The sequence below is a fragment of the Aedes aegypti genome, chromosome 3 (assembly GCF_002204515.2).
Source record: "Aedes aegypti strain LVP_AGWG chromosome 3, AaegL5.0 Primary Assembly, whole genome shotgun sequence".
NCBI lineage: Eukaryota > Metazoa > Arthropoda > Insecta > Diptera > Culicidae > Aedes > Aedes aegypti.
In genome coordinates, this window is record NC_035109.1 from 254,229,207 (window position 1) to 254,243,545 (window position 14,339).

A 14,339-nucleotide genomic window follows, 5' to 3' on the forward strand; every position below is an offset into this window, starting at 1 on the left:
TTGTCCCGGGATTCCCGGGACAAAACCCTCTAGTTTGAATAGGATCACTAAATCAGAATATCCACAAATTCTGATTATTTTTTTTTTTTTTTGTATGGTATTCAGTTGGAGCTGCCTGACAGCTTAACTTGTCAAGGCTGAACCCTCGGTCTGGCTTTTGCCAAGTTTCCCCTCTACCAGGACCAATACTCAGACGGACTAGGCAATGGCGCCCACATGAACACTGTTTTTTTATTAGTATTGTGACGTGGTAGTTTTTGAAAAGTGCCCATATTCCCTTGCTTCTGAGAAAAGGAAGCATTGTGAAAATCAGCAGCTCCATCAGAATTTGTTTGAAATAGTTGTGTAGTAGTGTCATTACTAATACTGTCTAGTCAAAATGGTTTTGAATAATTTGTCATTCAAGTGCTATTCTGATTACTCCTGTCTTTTACGTAAGATTAGAGTCTTAAATGTCAATTGTCGTCAAGTTTTAACAAAATTAGGCTGTTTAGTAGTAGTTCTAGTTAATTTTATTTTTTGTTGTTAAAAGTGTTTATTGGTCATTACGTTCATATATCCTTAAAGAAAAAAGTCGCTTTCCTTGTCTGTTCAACCATTTTTCGAAACTAGCAAGTGTACCCTAATGATCGATCTCAGCGTCTTACTTTCCATAGTCATTTTATAGTGAATATTGAAGAGTAAAGTTACCTTAGGCTTCTATTACGGTCTCCTACATGATTCACTTTTCGGTGGCAAATGCAATGCTTCACAACGCCTACTTTCTACTTGTAAATTTTGCGAAAATGAAGCTGGAATTAGATTATTTATACCGCTGTTACAGAAGAGGTATTTCTTATTATGGCAATGTAAAAACCATATTAAAATAAGATTGTCGCCACTCATTTCTACTCAGTGAATCTACTAGTCATTTTCCTAAGAGTTCCTATGTATTCCCTACGTCGTATATGATAACGATGTATCTAACTAGCTAATAGTAAGAGTGGCTACGGATCATTCTGGTTACCAAAAGGCAAACTGAACGTCACCAATAGTATTAATGTCCACTTCGAATAGATTAATTATTTGAAATGGGCATCAATTCTATCAATGACGCAGAATGTCCGTTGGATCACATCCGAGATATTATTGCGTCTATGCCATATGAATTATGACGCGGCTTTAAGCAAAAAGTGCCAAAATGTGATACCACCACTACAGGTTACGCCTTTGGTTTCCATCATATGGGCTAATGGATTATGCCCTCCCATCGCGGCAAGGTCGCATAACCAAGGGGAGGGAATATCCACAAATTCTGATTATTGTAATAAAAACTTTGCCATTGTTTTGAAGCTCATGCAACCTCTAATCGACACTACAAAATACAGCGATCAAATATTTCAAATCATCGTTCCCTGGAAAATATAATTCCAAGTTCAGGGAACTTTCCATTAAAACAAAATCAACGCCAAAACCGTATTATGCAGTAGTTTCAATATGATCACTAGATCAGAATATCGAAAAAATCTGAATGAAAAAAAAAAGTTTATGCAACTTCTAATCAACACTACAAATACAGCGATCAAATATCAAAAATCATCGCTTCCTGAGAAATAAAATTCCAAGCCCAGGTAAGATGAAAAGATCTGTATTATCGCGTAATTTTGGGAATGAATAATTAGCTAATGGCTTTCGAATATGTCTCAGCTGAAAATTATATAGTAAACAAAATTATTATATCAGTACTTCAACAACGTTGTCAGTGAATGTTTCAAATTTTATTCATTGTAGCTTTTCCGGCTAATATTGAACTGTGTAAGCTTTATTTAGGAAAAAGCTATACCGTTGTAAGATAAGTGATTTTTAATGTGTAAGAATGCGTTTTTTTTTTTCAAACACGTATGTGCACAAATTGTTACACGTAACTAATCTAGTCCTTCCGCGTGTCGCAATTTGACTTCCCTGACTAGTTGTTACTTATCTCATGATCTTATCATATACCATTTCTCGCCAATAGCAGCGAAAATAGGATAAATGTAGTTGTATTACATGAAACTAAGCAATAAATGGAAAACACGAAACATGTATCATTCGTCCTGACTTACTTAACCACTTTCTCCTGATTCTGTTGTTCGGCATCGGCACCATACAGTTTTTCGGTCAGTTCTTTTTTGTTGATTTTGCCCATAGCGTTTCTGGGAACTTCGGAGATTATCTTAACTTCCTTGGGAATTGCTTGCTTCGGCAGCTTATTTTCGAGCCATACCAGCAACCGAGGAATGCTGAACGTTTCTGGATCTTTGACACTGATAATGGCCACCACCTTTGCGCCCCAAGTTTCGTCCGGCAATCCGATTACCGCTACATCTGTGGTTTGTGGATGTTCGTGAAGAGCGGTTTCGATTTCCAGTGCTGACAGTTTATAGCCACCGGATTTGATAATATCGACTGATGTTCGGCCAAGTATCTTAACTGTTCCATCGCTGTATTCTGCTGTGTCGCCTGTTTTGAACCATCCATCTTCAAATTCTGCTTTTGTTTCCTCGGGTTTCTGCCAGTATTCTTGAAAGACTGAACGACCTTTCACATAAACGTTTCCGCTTATCTTCTGATCAACGGCAGCGTCTGCCACATTTGCATCCGGAGTGGGGTTCCAGTAGCCTTCGTTTGCCTTTCCTTCAAGGATCAGCTCTTTGTTATGCTCTTTGTCCACAATTTTAACACTTACTCCTGGCAAAGGCATTCCAACGCAGCCCTGCTTGCGTACTCTAGTTTTATCCTGGATAAACGGATTAGAAATAGCCATACCAATTTCGGTCATTCCGTATCGTTCCAACAATTTATGACCGGTGATTTCGAACCACCTATCAAAGATTGTGCCAGGCAGAGGTGCTGATCCGGAAATCATCAATTTAATCTTGTTCTTGCAGTGAGTTTTCACGTAGTCGCTCATTCGAGCATTTTTCTCAAACACATTGTGGAATTCCTTGATAAGCAATCCATACATCGTTGGAACTCCCATGAACATGTTGACTCTTTCTTTGCTGGTCATATTGATGTTCAATAGATAGCTCCAAACGCTGCTACTATCGAACTTAGGCAACATGACACACTTGGCACCAACAGACAATGGTAGATTCAACGCATTGATGGTTCCATGGACGTGATTTAGAGGAAGTGCGTGGAGCACAGAATCATTTCCTTTGACCTGCCAAGCATGTGACAATGCGCTGAATTGTGCATCCAGGTTGGCAAAGCTTAGCACTACACCCTTTGGTTTGCCGGTTGTTCCAGAGGTATACAATATGAGGGCACTGGAATCCCGGTAAAACTCTCCATTTAGACAACCTTCCACAACCAAGCTATCATTGAGTTGCAGTAAATTTTCGCGTTTCGGATCCAGATATGACGTTTCTCCTTCTTCGGTCTGCTTGGTATCAACTTTCAGCAAATCGTGATGTACCAAAAGGAGCTTCTTGTCCAACTTGGTTGCCAGAGGCTGGGCGATATTCTGATATTCTGGTGTTGCAATGAGCAGTGATGCGTCCGAATCTTTGATGTAATATTCCAGTAAGTCTTGTGGATATTTTGGGTTTAGAGGAACAGCTACGGAAGAGTTCGTAGTTAGGGCAATATAAATATCAGTTTTGTTGAATTGATCGCTTACCGATTTGTCCGGAAAACCAACAGGCCCATTGACTGATCACATATGTCGCGTTATTAGGACAGATGAATGCTACTCGAGATTGTGATGCACTTCCTGTAAGAGACATAAATAGTATTATTATTATAATTGCGATACAATGATCATAACTATTAGACTATTTGATAAAAAAGATAAAAAGATAAAAAGAATACTTGGACACGTCCATGATTCATTTTGTCTTAAAGCTTTTTTCACGGCAGAGCTGTCTGAAACTTTGCAAAAAAGTTCTTCCCGTAGCATAATTCGTCAATTGTTGAACGGTCAAAATGCTCGCTAATTGTCGAACACGCCACTAGGAATACACGGACTGTTTAACAATAGTTTTTAGCCGTTCTACATTATGCGAATTGGCCTAACAGAAATTTGCATGTCTTCCTTAGGGTACGGTAGAATCGTACCATAGTACTTTGCATATACCATACCGTACTTTGATGCAGGTAATTAGTCCAATAAATCAGCTGCATCAGATAGTTTATGACCGTATGTTAGTTAAAAATATAGTTTACAAAAGTTCTGAAAAACTTGCACATCAATAAGACCAAGTCTCGCATAATCTGGGATAACGCCCTAAAAGCCATTGGTAACCACGTGTGTAGCTCGTTGTTTCTGAGCAAATAAATGTATAAACATCCAATCCAATACCACTGGCAGGTAGATAATGATCGTTTGTTCACCATAGAGTTGATAAAAAACGTGGAAATCCATTCAAATCCTCAGAAACAACAAGCTACAGACATGGCTACCAATGGCTTTTAGGGCGAGATCATAAGTTATGCGAGAAGTAAACGTTTTTTCAACAGTTGATAGTTTTTGTGTCACATAAAAAGCATACCAGTTTTTAGCGTGACGAAGTAATGGCTACACATTCCTAGACATACTCGGATAATTTTGATGAAAATTTTAGCTTGACAGCAGCCTGGCTGCTTGTTGATATCCAGTTTGCACCCCCTAGGTAAGGACTAGTAAGGAGTTTCGCAGACGAAATCGGCCTATCTGTCAAGATAAGCAACGTATTAGCGTTTAAAGGTATTTGCTCGCCTTACTAGTGATTTTAAGTATTTTCTTTTGCAAAAGTGATGTGAAGTGTTAAAATTCAATTAGTGTTTTTCTAGACATGAATCCTTAAGTATCCTTCTAGGTATGTAGATATCTGTTTCTGGGATATTATTACATCATCAACTATCACTCTAACAACTCACAAATCTGCCCATATTTGCATAGTCGACGTAAGCGCCAATATGACCAAAATGCAGTTTTTCTTTGATATGCATTCTTTACCTAATAATACAATGGTTGGACATCAGACTGATGCAAATTATGAAGTTTTTGCTCCACTATGCTTAAACGATGTCAATTATGACGAAAATGATCCTCCCAAAATTTGAAGTGATTCGGAAGAAATTTGGTTGTGCACAAGCTATTTGAAGTTTATTTGGAAATTACTATGGAAAAAACAAACCTTTTGTGTTCAGTCCTCTAACTGCTCGTCATAATAATCTATGGAAAAGTGAACACACTCATCTCATGTGAAAACGCCCCAGCTACAACTTTGCCGAAGACCACATTTCGATGGGACGTAAGAATAATTTGTTATTATTGATAACAAAGTCTAAATCATGCTAAGATGATCATTCAATTACTTTCAGAGCAACACTGCCTTTTTGCTGTAGAACATAGTAGCCTGGATTACTTTGATCTATTCTTCCCGCCAGGAGCACCACTGTTGCCTGCCGAACAGTTGGTGAAGCATACTACATGCAAACCAACTTTATGATGATGAACAACAATTTATCCTGAGGTCCAATCAAAAAGTGGTCTTCGGCAAAGTTGTTGCTGAGATGATTTCACATTAGAAGAATTATTTCACTTTTCCATAGATTATTATGACGAAGAGATAAAGGGCTGAAAAAAAGATTGGCGTTTTGTATAGAAATCTCCATATAAACTTCAAATGGCGTGTGCACAGTCAAATTTCTTCCGAATCACTTCAAACTTAGGGAGAATGCTATTTACCATAATAAAAATCGTTTAAGCATAGGGGAGCAAACATTTCAAAATTTGCATCACTCTATTAGACATGCGAACAGCGCTTATTTGTTCTAAAATATCTGATCTATAAGAGAAAAACATATTGGCATGAGTATTGGACAGTATTGGACAAAACATTTGCAACTTTTTCGATTTTCCATACAAAATGGTTAACATTGGTAGGCTAGATCTCAGTTGTTTATAGACCGATTTGAATGAAATTTTCACAGCACGTCAGATATTACTTGAATTTAAACATATATTTTTGAGCGATTTTTCTAATCACGAGTTCAAAAGCAGTAACGGTTTGATTAAAGTGATTTTTAGATCGTTCATCAAACCCACTGATTGGACGGATAAAACGACGTATGTGTTTACAGATGGCAAAAGTAAGACATTATCCAAAAAGCCTTCCCCAGTCAATTTTTGAATTTCAATCTTTAGCAAATGTACAGATTATTTGACCGAAATCGTTGAATGCAGCAGGGGACCAAAAAACGTATTTTCCCAGCAAATAAAGTGCTGGTGGTTACATCGACCATGCAGTAGGGCAGTTCAAGATTCAAAAAAGTTTGATAAACCCTTCTCTCATATCTTCCTTGTCTTCCTAACAATAAAAATAGTGTCCTGTGAATTTTAAGTATTTCAATATAACGAATGGGAGAAGAGAAATCCATGAATTTGAATCCATGAATCCATGAATGAATTTTTAGAGCTATTCTTGGCATTTAGATTCACTTCGACAGTAGGGTTTTTTTAAAGCTGCCAAGCTCATATTTGGACACAATGTGCGTGAAGAGCTCTTTACTGCAAAGTTTCAGACAATTCGGCCAAGAAAAACCCTCCATGCCAAAGTGAATCGTGGAAGATCCCAAATGGTCCTGCACCCTATTATTAAGCTCAATATGGAAATTTATCCCTACAAACTTTTGCATTTTTATAAATGATTGTGTGCATACAATTCAGTACTAACGTGTTCGGATTTTTTTTTAATTTCTCCGTAGTAATTTCCATATGAAAAAAAAAACTACATTTCACTTCACTCTTGCACAAGAAGAAAAAAATAGGGGGAAAGGGGGGTTGGGGTGGGGGATTGAGCAAGATGAGCACCCCTCAATTTTGAGACTATTTGAATGAATTTTATTAAAATAAAGTAATACACTGTTGAATTGAAGTTCATCCAACTGCCGTCATTGATAAAAATTATTAGAAATAATGAGAATTTGTAAGCCAGATGACAGCTAGGAAAAAAAAATGAGAATTTGAAAATATGGATAAATCATCATAATTTGTGAAAATATTGAATTATCTTATAACAAATGACCAGAACACATTAGAATTTTTTCGTCTAATAATATTTTGACCAAATTTCTGATTCTCTGAAACCTTTTGGAGAGTCTTTCAGTATATATACAGTGTAGTATAAATTACAGTGTTTTTTATAAGTTGATACGACTCTCTTTGGTCCAGGTATATTTGCGAGCTCCTAGAAGGGGACCTGCCAAAGCCCCAAGCTGCTGGTCTAGAGCCAACGGCAACTTCCGGGGTGGGCGCTCAAGGCCTCTTTTGATTAACCTGGATCTCAGGGTCGTTGTAGGAGGTTTCCGAGAGAATTTCCGAACTGAGTGGTGAAAAGGCGGACAATACAAAAGTGGAAGGACAACGGAAAACAAGATTTCTTTCTAAATAACCTTAAATTTAATTAGCTGAGGTTCAGACGGGCCATACATCAATTTGAAACAGAAAGAAACAGACTTTTTACAATTAACACTTTTATTTTGAGACTTCAAAAGGGGGGGGGGGGGTATCACTATGGATGGAGCTCACCGGTACGTTGCGGCCGTTACTGCTTCAGATGTCCTTGTAGGCGATCGATCCTGGAGTTCTTATGGGTCTTCTTCTTCATGGTTTTCATCTTCTTCCTGCTTCTTCTTTTACGGCTACAGCATCACACATAACAGACGAAAAGGGGGGGGGGGGGGTTGACGGTATAGGCCTTTGTAGCGTTTGGCCTTTGTTCCAAAACGTCCGGGAAGTGGTACACTGCGCACATTTTGGGGTTTGTGGTCATCGAGCGAGTGGCACCTTTTCTTTAACCGACGCCAACAGTCATGGCGTAGGGTAGGTGTACCAATTATGGATGCAATATGTCAACAGTGTGGATAAAAATCAATTTTTAACCACGTTCCTAAAACGTAAGCATGACTTGTTGGTGTTAATTACTAGTTTAAAGGCTTGCGGAGCAGTTGATTTAAACAGTTTTGGTTCTAAATTGACTTTAAGCTTCAAAAAATTGGTTTGAAAAAGCGTTGTTTTTGTACCAATTATGGCAATAGCGTTCCTAGCATTCGACATAAAAGTGTTCCAATTATGGACTATCGAATATTTGCACGAAATGAACTCAAACGTCATCCAGAGCGAATGATAATGCAACGCTAAGATGTAATGAAGTGATTGCTCATAAAGTTTTCCAAAAGTTTTGTGTTAAATACATGTTAAATCAATTTATGGCAATGGGTTCATGGGAGCAAATTAACTTTCGAAAAGGAGTCGAAATGTAGTGAAAACGCAAATGATGATACAAAACAGCATTAATGAACTCACATTACCTTTTCAGCGCCTAATTTTAACGAAAAAAGAGGGAAAATTCAAAAATCGAGTGTCACTGAAAACCCCCCTCTACCTTGAAATTAACATCTTCCGCTTGCGAACGTTTTCGAACGTGTGATTGATAAATCTTAGCAATTGAGTACAAAACATGAAGATCATGCCTTACCAAACCTTCCCGTCGTGGAAGTCACCCGTAAAATAGCTTCACTTCTTCTATTTCACTGATCAAAAAATGTAAACAATCCGCCTCCAGAGTATCGCCATAATTGGGTTCTCATACACTCCTTGTTCCAGTTATCGACATAGTGGAAATAACACGATTTCCAGCTTAAAACAGTAGATTTGGTTGCTCACCAGCTACATTTATTCATTTGTTCTCATTAGGCAACATACATTAATAGGTTGAAGCAGTTTTTTCCGGATAAAAACATACATTTCGTAAGTAGTGTCCTTTAGCAAACTGCTAAGAAGGTGACATATGTGTGAGGCAAAATTTTCAAATGTTCATTTTTCGAATCTTATTGCACGAATGTTCTTATAAAGCTTCAGTTACCATCAAAAATAAATAGGTTTATCATTCCTGTGAATATAAGCCGTTATATTCTAGTGCAACAATAAGAAAAATCTCTTTTTGTTCCCACTATTGCCATAATTGGTACTTCTACCCTAATACCACGAAATACAAAATGTCCGTCGGTCACCACAAAATCTTCTTACTGACGTCACAATTATGTTCACCACGTACTCGCTCGGCATTGTTTGTACGTAAATGGCCAATGGTGCCTAACTCGACCAGCACTGACTTCTTAATTTTTGAGGTGCACTTCACTGATAGTCCGTGGTGCGGCACAACACTGACCCGTACATTTTAATTTCTTACGATTTAATTTAAGGTATTATCGCTGTTAGGCTTATTTAACACGTAAGTTTTAATAACTGACGACTAATTTCGGAACTAAACCGGCTTGTATGTTAGCGGACAAATCCGGACCGTCACTTCCATCACTTCTCCGGACTAAACTTAAAAGAGAGCTTCCCAAAATCTTCCCATCCCCTTTATAGTAGTCGTAAAAAGGGGGGGGGGGTCCTTCCACTATCAACTACCCTTATTCAACTCCCATGTCCTTGATGACACATATCAAAAACTCGTCTTTCTTTGTAATGATGAGTAGGTCTTTGTAACGATGAGTTCCTTACACGCTAAACATATTTCAGTACTAAAGGTGTCTTGCAAAATTCTTTAAATTAAAATTCCGATTGGGCTACATGCAAAGCCTTGACATTTCCTAACCTTACACTTGTTTTCCTTTTTTGTAAATAAAGTAATATGAATTTTTGTAATATGAAAAATAAATAAACAATCTGAATAATAATGTAAATAAAAAATCTGGGTAATAAATAAATTTGTGAATACAAAAATGAATGAATAAATAAATAAATAAATAAATAAATAAATAAGTAAATAAATGAATGAATGAATAAATAAATAAATATATATAAATAAATAAATACATAAATGAAAAAGCATAAATAAATAAATAGATAGATAAATAAATAAAGAACAAATCTGCAATCGGAATCAACAACAAAATAAATAAATAAAGACACCTTAAGCTACAAAGCGTAAAATAAACATCACTCAAACACTGAACCGTGGAGACAAACGTTTATCGTACACTTAGACATTTAAATAAATAATTTATACAATACAAAATAAAAAAAAAATAACAATTGAATTAATCTGAACCATCAGCTTGCCTTCCCACCACACAAATTCATTGTTACCAAAACGATTGGTGACAAAGTCGGGGCAAGATGAGCACCCCTTATAGAAATAGTAAAATTATTTGGAAATCATTCAAATATGCTTAGCAATGCTTGGATTAGTTGCGTTAGCTCTACCACATATGCTGGTTAGCTTGTATTCTTAAAATTGAGTCGTTATATAGTCGTTTCTTATCTTTTGCTTCTATTTTTAGTGAAATAAAACAAGTAATGCATTTATATCTCCTAATAGAATGGACTCAATAATTTTCTGCACAAACCAAATTTGAAATGCATAGTTTGATGCAAAATATACGATGACTATCAATGATAACTTATTGGTACTGTTTATTTCGTTCTTAAACGCTAACAGTTGACGCCAGCGGCAAAAAGTACAGACAACCTTTCGAACATTCAGTTTCTCTCACTGGCCGCCAAGCAGCGACATTGATGTTTGTATCCCACTCACTGAACGCGCTACGCTGGATTCTCAAATTTCTCAAACTTCCAACCAGAGGCGACTCGTAACCTCGCTTTTTATCTGAGACATTTTACATATTTATTACATTTGGCTTGAATGCCCTCAATGTGATTTTTGAAAGTTAAGTTCTTATCTAGCATGAAACTAAATACTTAACTTCATCTGACCAATTTATAACCCCTCAAATAAAGAGCTTTTGGTTTATGTGGGAATATTATTAGTTGAGTTTTGGAAGCATTAGGAGAAATCTTCCATTTTTGCAAGTATTAAGAAAAATCATTCTGTTCGAAATGACCTTTTCAAAAAGTTTACTGATGGAGGAAAGCAAACTGATTGGGCGATAGCTAGAAGCTTCTGCAGGGTTTTTGTCTGGTTTTAAAATCGGAACAACCTTAACATTTTTCCATTTGTCAGGAAAATATGCTAATTGAAAACATTTGTTAAATATATCAACTAAAAATGATAAGCTACTTTCTGGAAGTTTCTTGATGAGGATGTAGAAAATTCCATCATCGCCAGGAGCTTCCATATTTTTAATTTTTTTAATAATAGTTCTCACTTCTTCTAAATCAGTCTCCCAGGCATTTTCGAAAACGTTCTCTTGATTGAGAATATGTTCGAAGTCCTGAGTATACTCGAGTAACTTGATTTTCAATTGGACTAGTAAGTCCTAAATAAAAAATTGTGCGCGCTTTCAAACTGCATAGCAAATCTTATTTTCAAAATTTTCGTTTCTTAATTGTGCAAAACGTTTTTTGATTTCTTTCTGCAAATCCTGCCATTTAATTTTCATAGCAGGATCGCGAGTGCGTTGAAATTGCCTTCTCCTCACGTTTTTAATGCGGATCAAGAGTTTAAGATCATCGTCTATAATCACGGATTCAAATTTTACTTCACATTTTGGAATTGCAATGCTCCGGGCTTCAACAATGGAATTTGTTAAAGTTTCAAGAGCATTGTCAATATCAAGTTTAGTTTCTAAAGAAATGTTAACATCAAGATTGGAGTCAACATACGTTTTATATATATTCCAGTCGGCTCGTAAATAATTGAAAGTGGAGCTGATAGGATTGAGAATCGCTTCTTGGGATATTTGAAATGTAACAGGGACATGATCAGAAGCAAAATCAGCATGAGTAACTAATTGGCTACAAAGATGACTAGAGTCAGTTAAGACCAAGTCAATCGTAGATGGATTTCTAGAAGAGGAAAAACATGTAGGGCTATCAGGGTATTCAATTGAGAAATATCCTGATGAGCACTCATCAAACAAAATTCTGCCGTTGGAATTACTTTGAGAATTATTCCATGACCGATGTTTGGCATTGAAGTCGCCAATGACAAATTTTTTTGACTTATTGCGAGTCAATTTTCCCAAATCAGTTTGGAGCAAATTAACTTGCTGTTTTTTTTTAATTAACTTGAAAAGGCAAATAGGCAGCTATGAAAGTATATTTACCAAACTGTGTTTCAACTGAAACACCTAAAGTTTCAAAAACTTTAGTTTCAAATGACGAAAACAGTTGATGTTTTATACGCCTATGAATAACAAATTTGATTCGTTCCAACAAATCTGAAGGCTGTTCTACTGGTCTTGCTCCTCTAGATATAGAAAAAGCATTCGACAGTGGTTGGCTTAAAGGTTTGATCGTAAAATTAAAAAAAAACTTCTTTTCCAACATAGGGAGCAGGATTCTATTCTTGGCACTTTGAAAAATTGACATCATCATGTAATGTCAACACGGAAAAAGTTATCAAAAATTGCAATGTAAAGCCTAGAAAATCGCTGGGCACGCTTTGAGCAATCATTGTCATATTCCGTTCATGTGGTGATCAACTGTTGTTGCGGAACAGAAATGTTGCAACAAGAATGGTCACAATAAAATATTTTGCCAGAGTCATGGTTTCGAAAGCATCAGTTTGCATCTTATGGGTTTGGTGTGTCTTCATTTTTTGTTGACGTTCAATAAAAAATATATACAAAGGTCTATGAGTTTTTTTGAGAAAGAAGATTTTTTTTTGTTAGATAGGGGTACCGGGGGCAGTATGGACACCCGGGGCAGAATGGACACACAGGGCATTCGCATATGCGAATAATTTTACACTTTAGATGCAAACAATATTTCAGTTGCCTGTCGAATAAGTAAGTTGGCCACTAAAATTTCAGAAAAAATGTTTTATACATTGATTTTAAACCAAAAAATGGAGAATGATTTTATTGGGTTTAAAAATTATAACATTCACACCTCACCAAATAAGGTTTCAGAAGCAAATGACTGCAAGTTGACCGAAAATGTAGCTGACTGAATCTTCAATTATTTATGGTAAATTCAAAAATATAATAGATTTTTTTTCTGCTACTTTGAGACACTGAAAAACTTATATGAAAATTTCCTGTACTGTTGGGGCAATATGGACACCGAGTGACAAAGTAGAGCTGACACTTTAAAGAAAAAGAAATGTAACTTCATACACAAAACTATCCAAAAACAATTAAGCATGCAATGCAATGATTATGATTCGGAACCACAAATCGGTTGAAAATCGTCAATTCTGTATTAAAATTAATCTGGAGGCAATATTTAAGGCATCACTACGAAAAATGTCGTAAATTGGTTTGAATCATGTTTTCAGTGGCACAGTGATCTATCGCTATGGTTTCCTGAATGTGTACTTCATTTTTCGAGGTTTGAGAATGATCGTGGGACAATTTTCCTATAAACGTTAAGGTGTCCATACTGCCCCATGGGGGTGTCCACTTTGCCCCGCTAGCTTGATGGTGACTACCAAATATGAGCTTTTTTAAACCCATTTTTACAAACAAAATATTTTTTTCAAAATTTTGCAACAATGTTTAACAAATGCTTGAGAACTCTAAAAAGCATACTGCGCATGAAAACTGTATAATATTCGTGTCTTTACAGTCAAAATAGGAAAATTCCTTAGGGTGTCCATACTGCCCCGTGTTCAAAGTTGCTTATCACACTTATATGAAGATTTAAGCATGGCTCTCTGCAAAGAGCTGTTTATTCTAAAACATGTATAATCTCTCAGGTATAAATCCATTATTTCATTTGACATAAACGAATTCTCGAGGTAAGCCCTGTGAAGAATGTCGCCACATAGTTGACGTTTCAAAAGCTTCCATGACAAGGATATTGAACTCGATGACTGCATGATAAAATTTGAAGGTATGCTTCCAATTCCTCTTAGTAAAAAGAAAATAACGGATGAAAATAATGTTTAAAGCGAAAAATAGTGTCTAAACAGAGTCAACAATACAAATAATGAGTAACAATCCTCGTAGGAATCGCCGAAATATTTCCTAGAGAAAAGTTAGAAAGAATAAGTAGATGATGATGCTTAAGGATAATCGATAGGGCAAATTGAGAAAACCTTAGTAAATTACTGAGACGTTGCAGCAAAAATATCAGGTAAACATGAAATTTGGGAGCAATTCAATGAGCATTTCAAAGAACAAAAACAAATGAAATCCTGTCAGAACGCCAGAGTATCGATTTATTTCTGAAAAAGGAAACAAATAAAAATAAAGGCATAGCAAAATACCACGAACATTTGTTAGAATATTTTTGAGAAAATTCACAGAACAATCTCTTATGATGTTCCTTGAAAAATAAATGTAGCAATTCCTAGGAAAATTGTTTGAAATGCCAGAGGGAGTTCTTGAAGATTTATTGTACGTCAGCTTCCCTAATGACTCGTTCAACAGCAAAATTATATGGTTCAAATGGGCATCTAAATTGCATATCC

The 14,339-nt window shown here is 36.2% G+C and overlaps 1 protein-coding gene across 1 annotated transcript in view; it reads right to left on the reverse strand.

Moving 5' to 3' along the window:
- Nucleotides 1-1,710: 1,710 nt before the first annotated feature.
- Nucleotides 1,711-14,339, reverse strand: part of LOC5578522 (acyl-CoA synthetase family member 3, mitochondrial) — a 30,389-nt gene continuing 17,760 nt past the window's right edge. Inside the window, exons 2-3 of the mRNA XM_021855667.1 lie at nt 3,647-3,739; nt 1,711-3,585 (exon numbers count right to left, since the gene is read on the reverse strand). Coding sequence (XP_021711359.1) covers nt 2,081-3,585; nt 3,647-3,739 — 1,598 coding nt within the window. The 3' untranslated portion in view covers nt 1,711-2,080. The remainder of the gene's footprint in view (nt 3,586-3,646; nt 3,740-14,339) is intronic.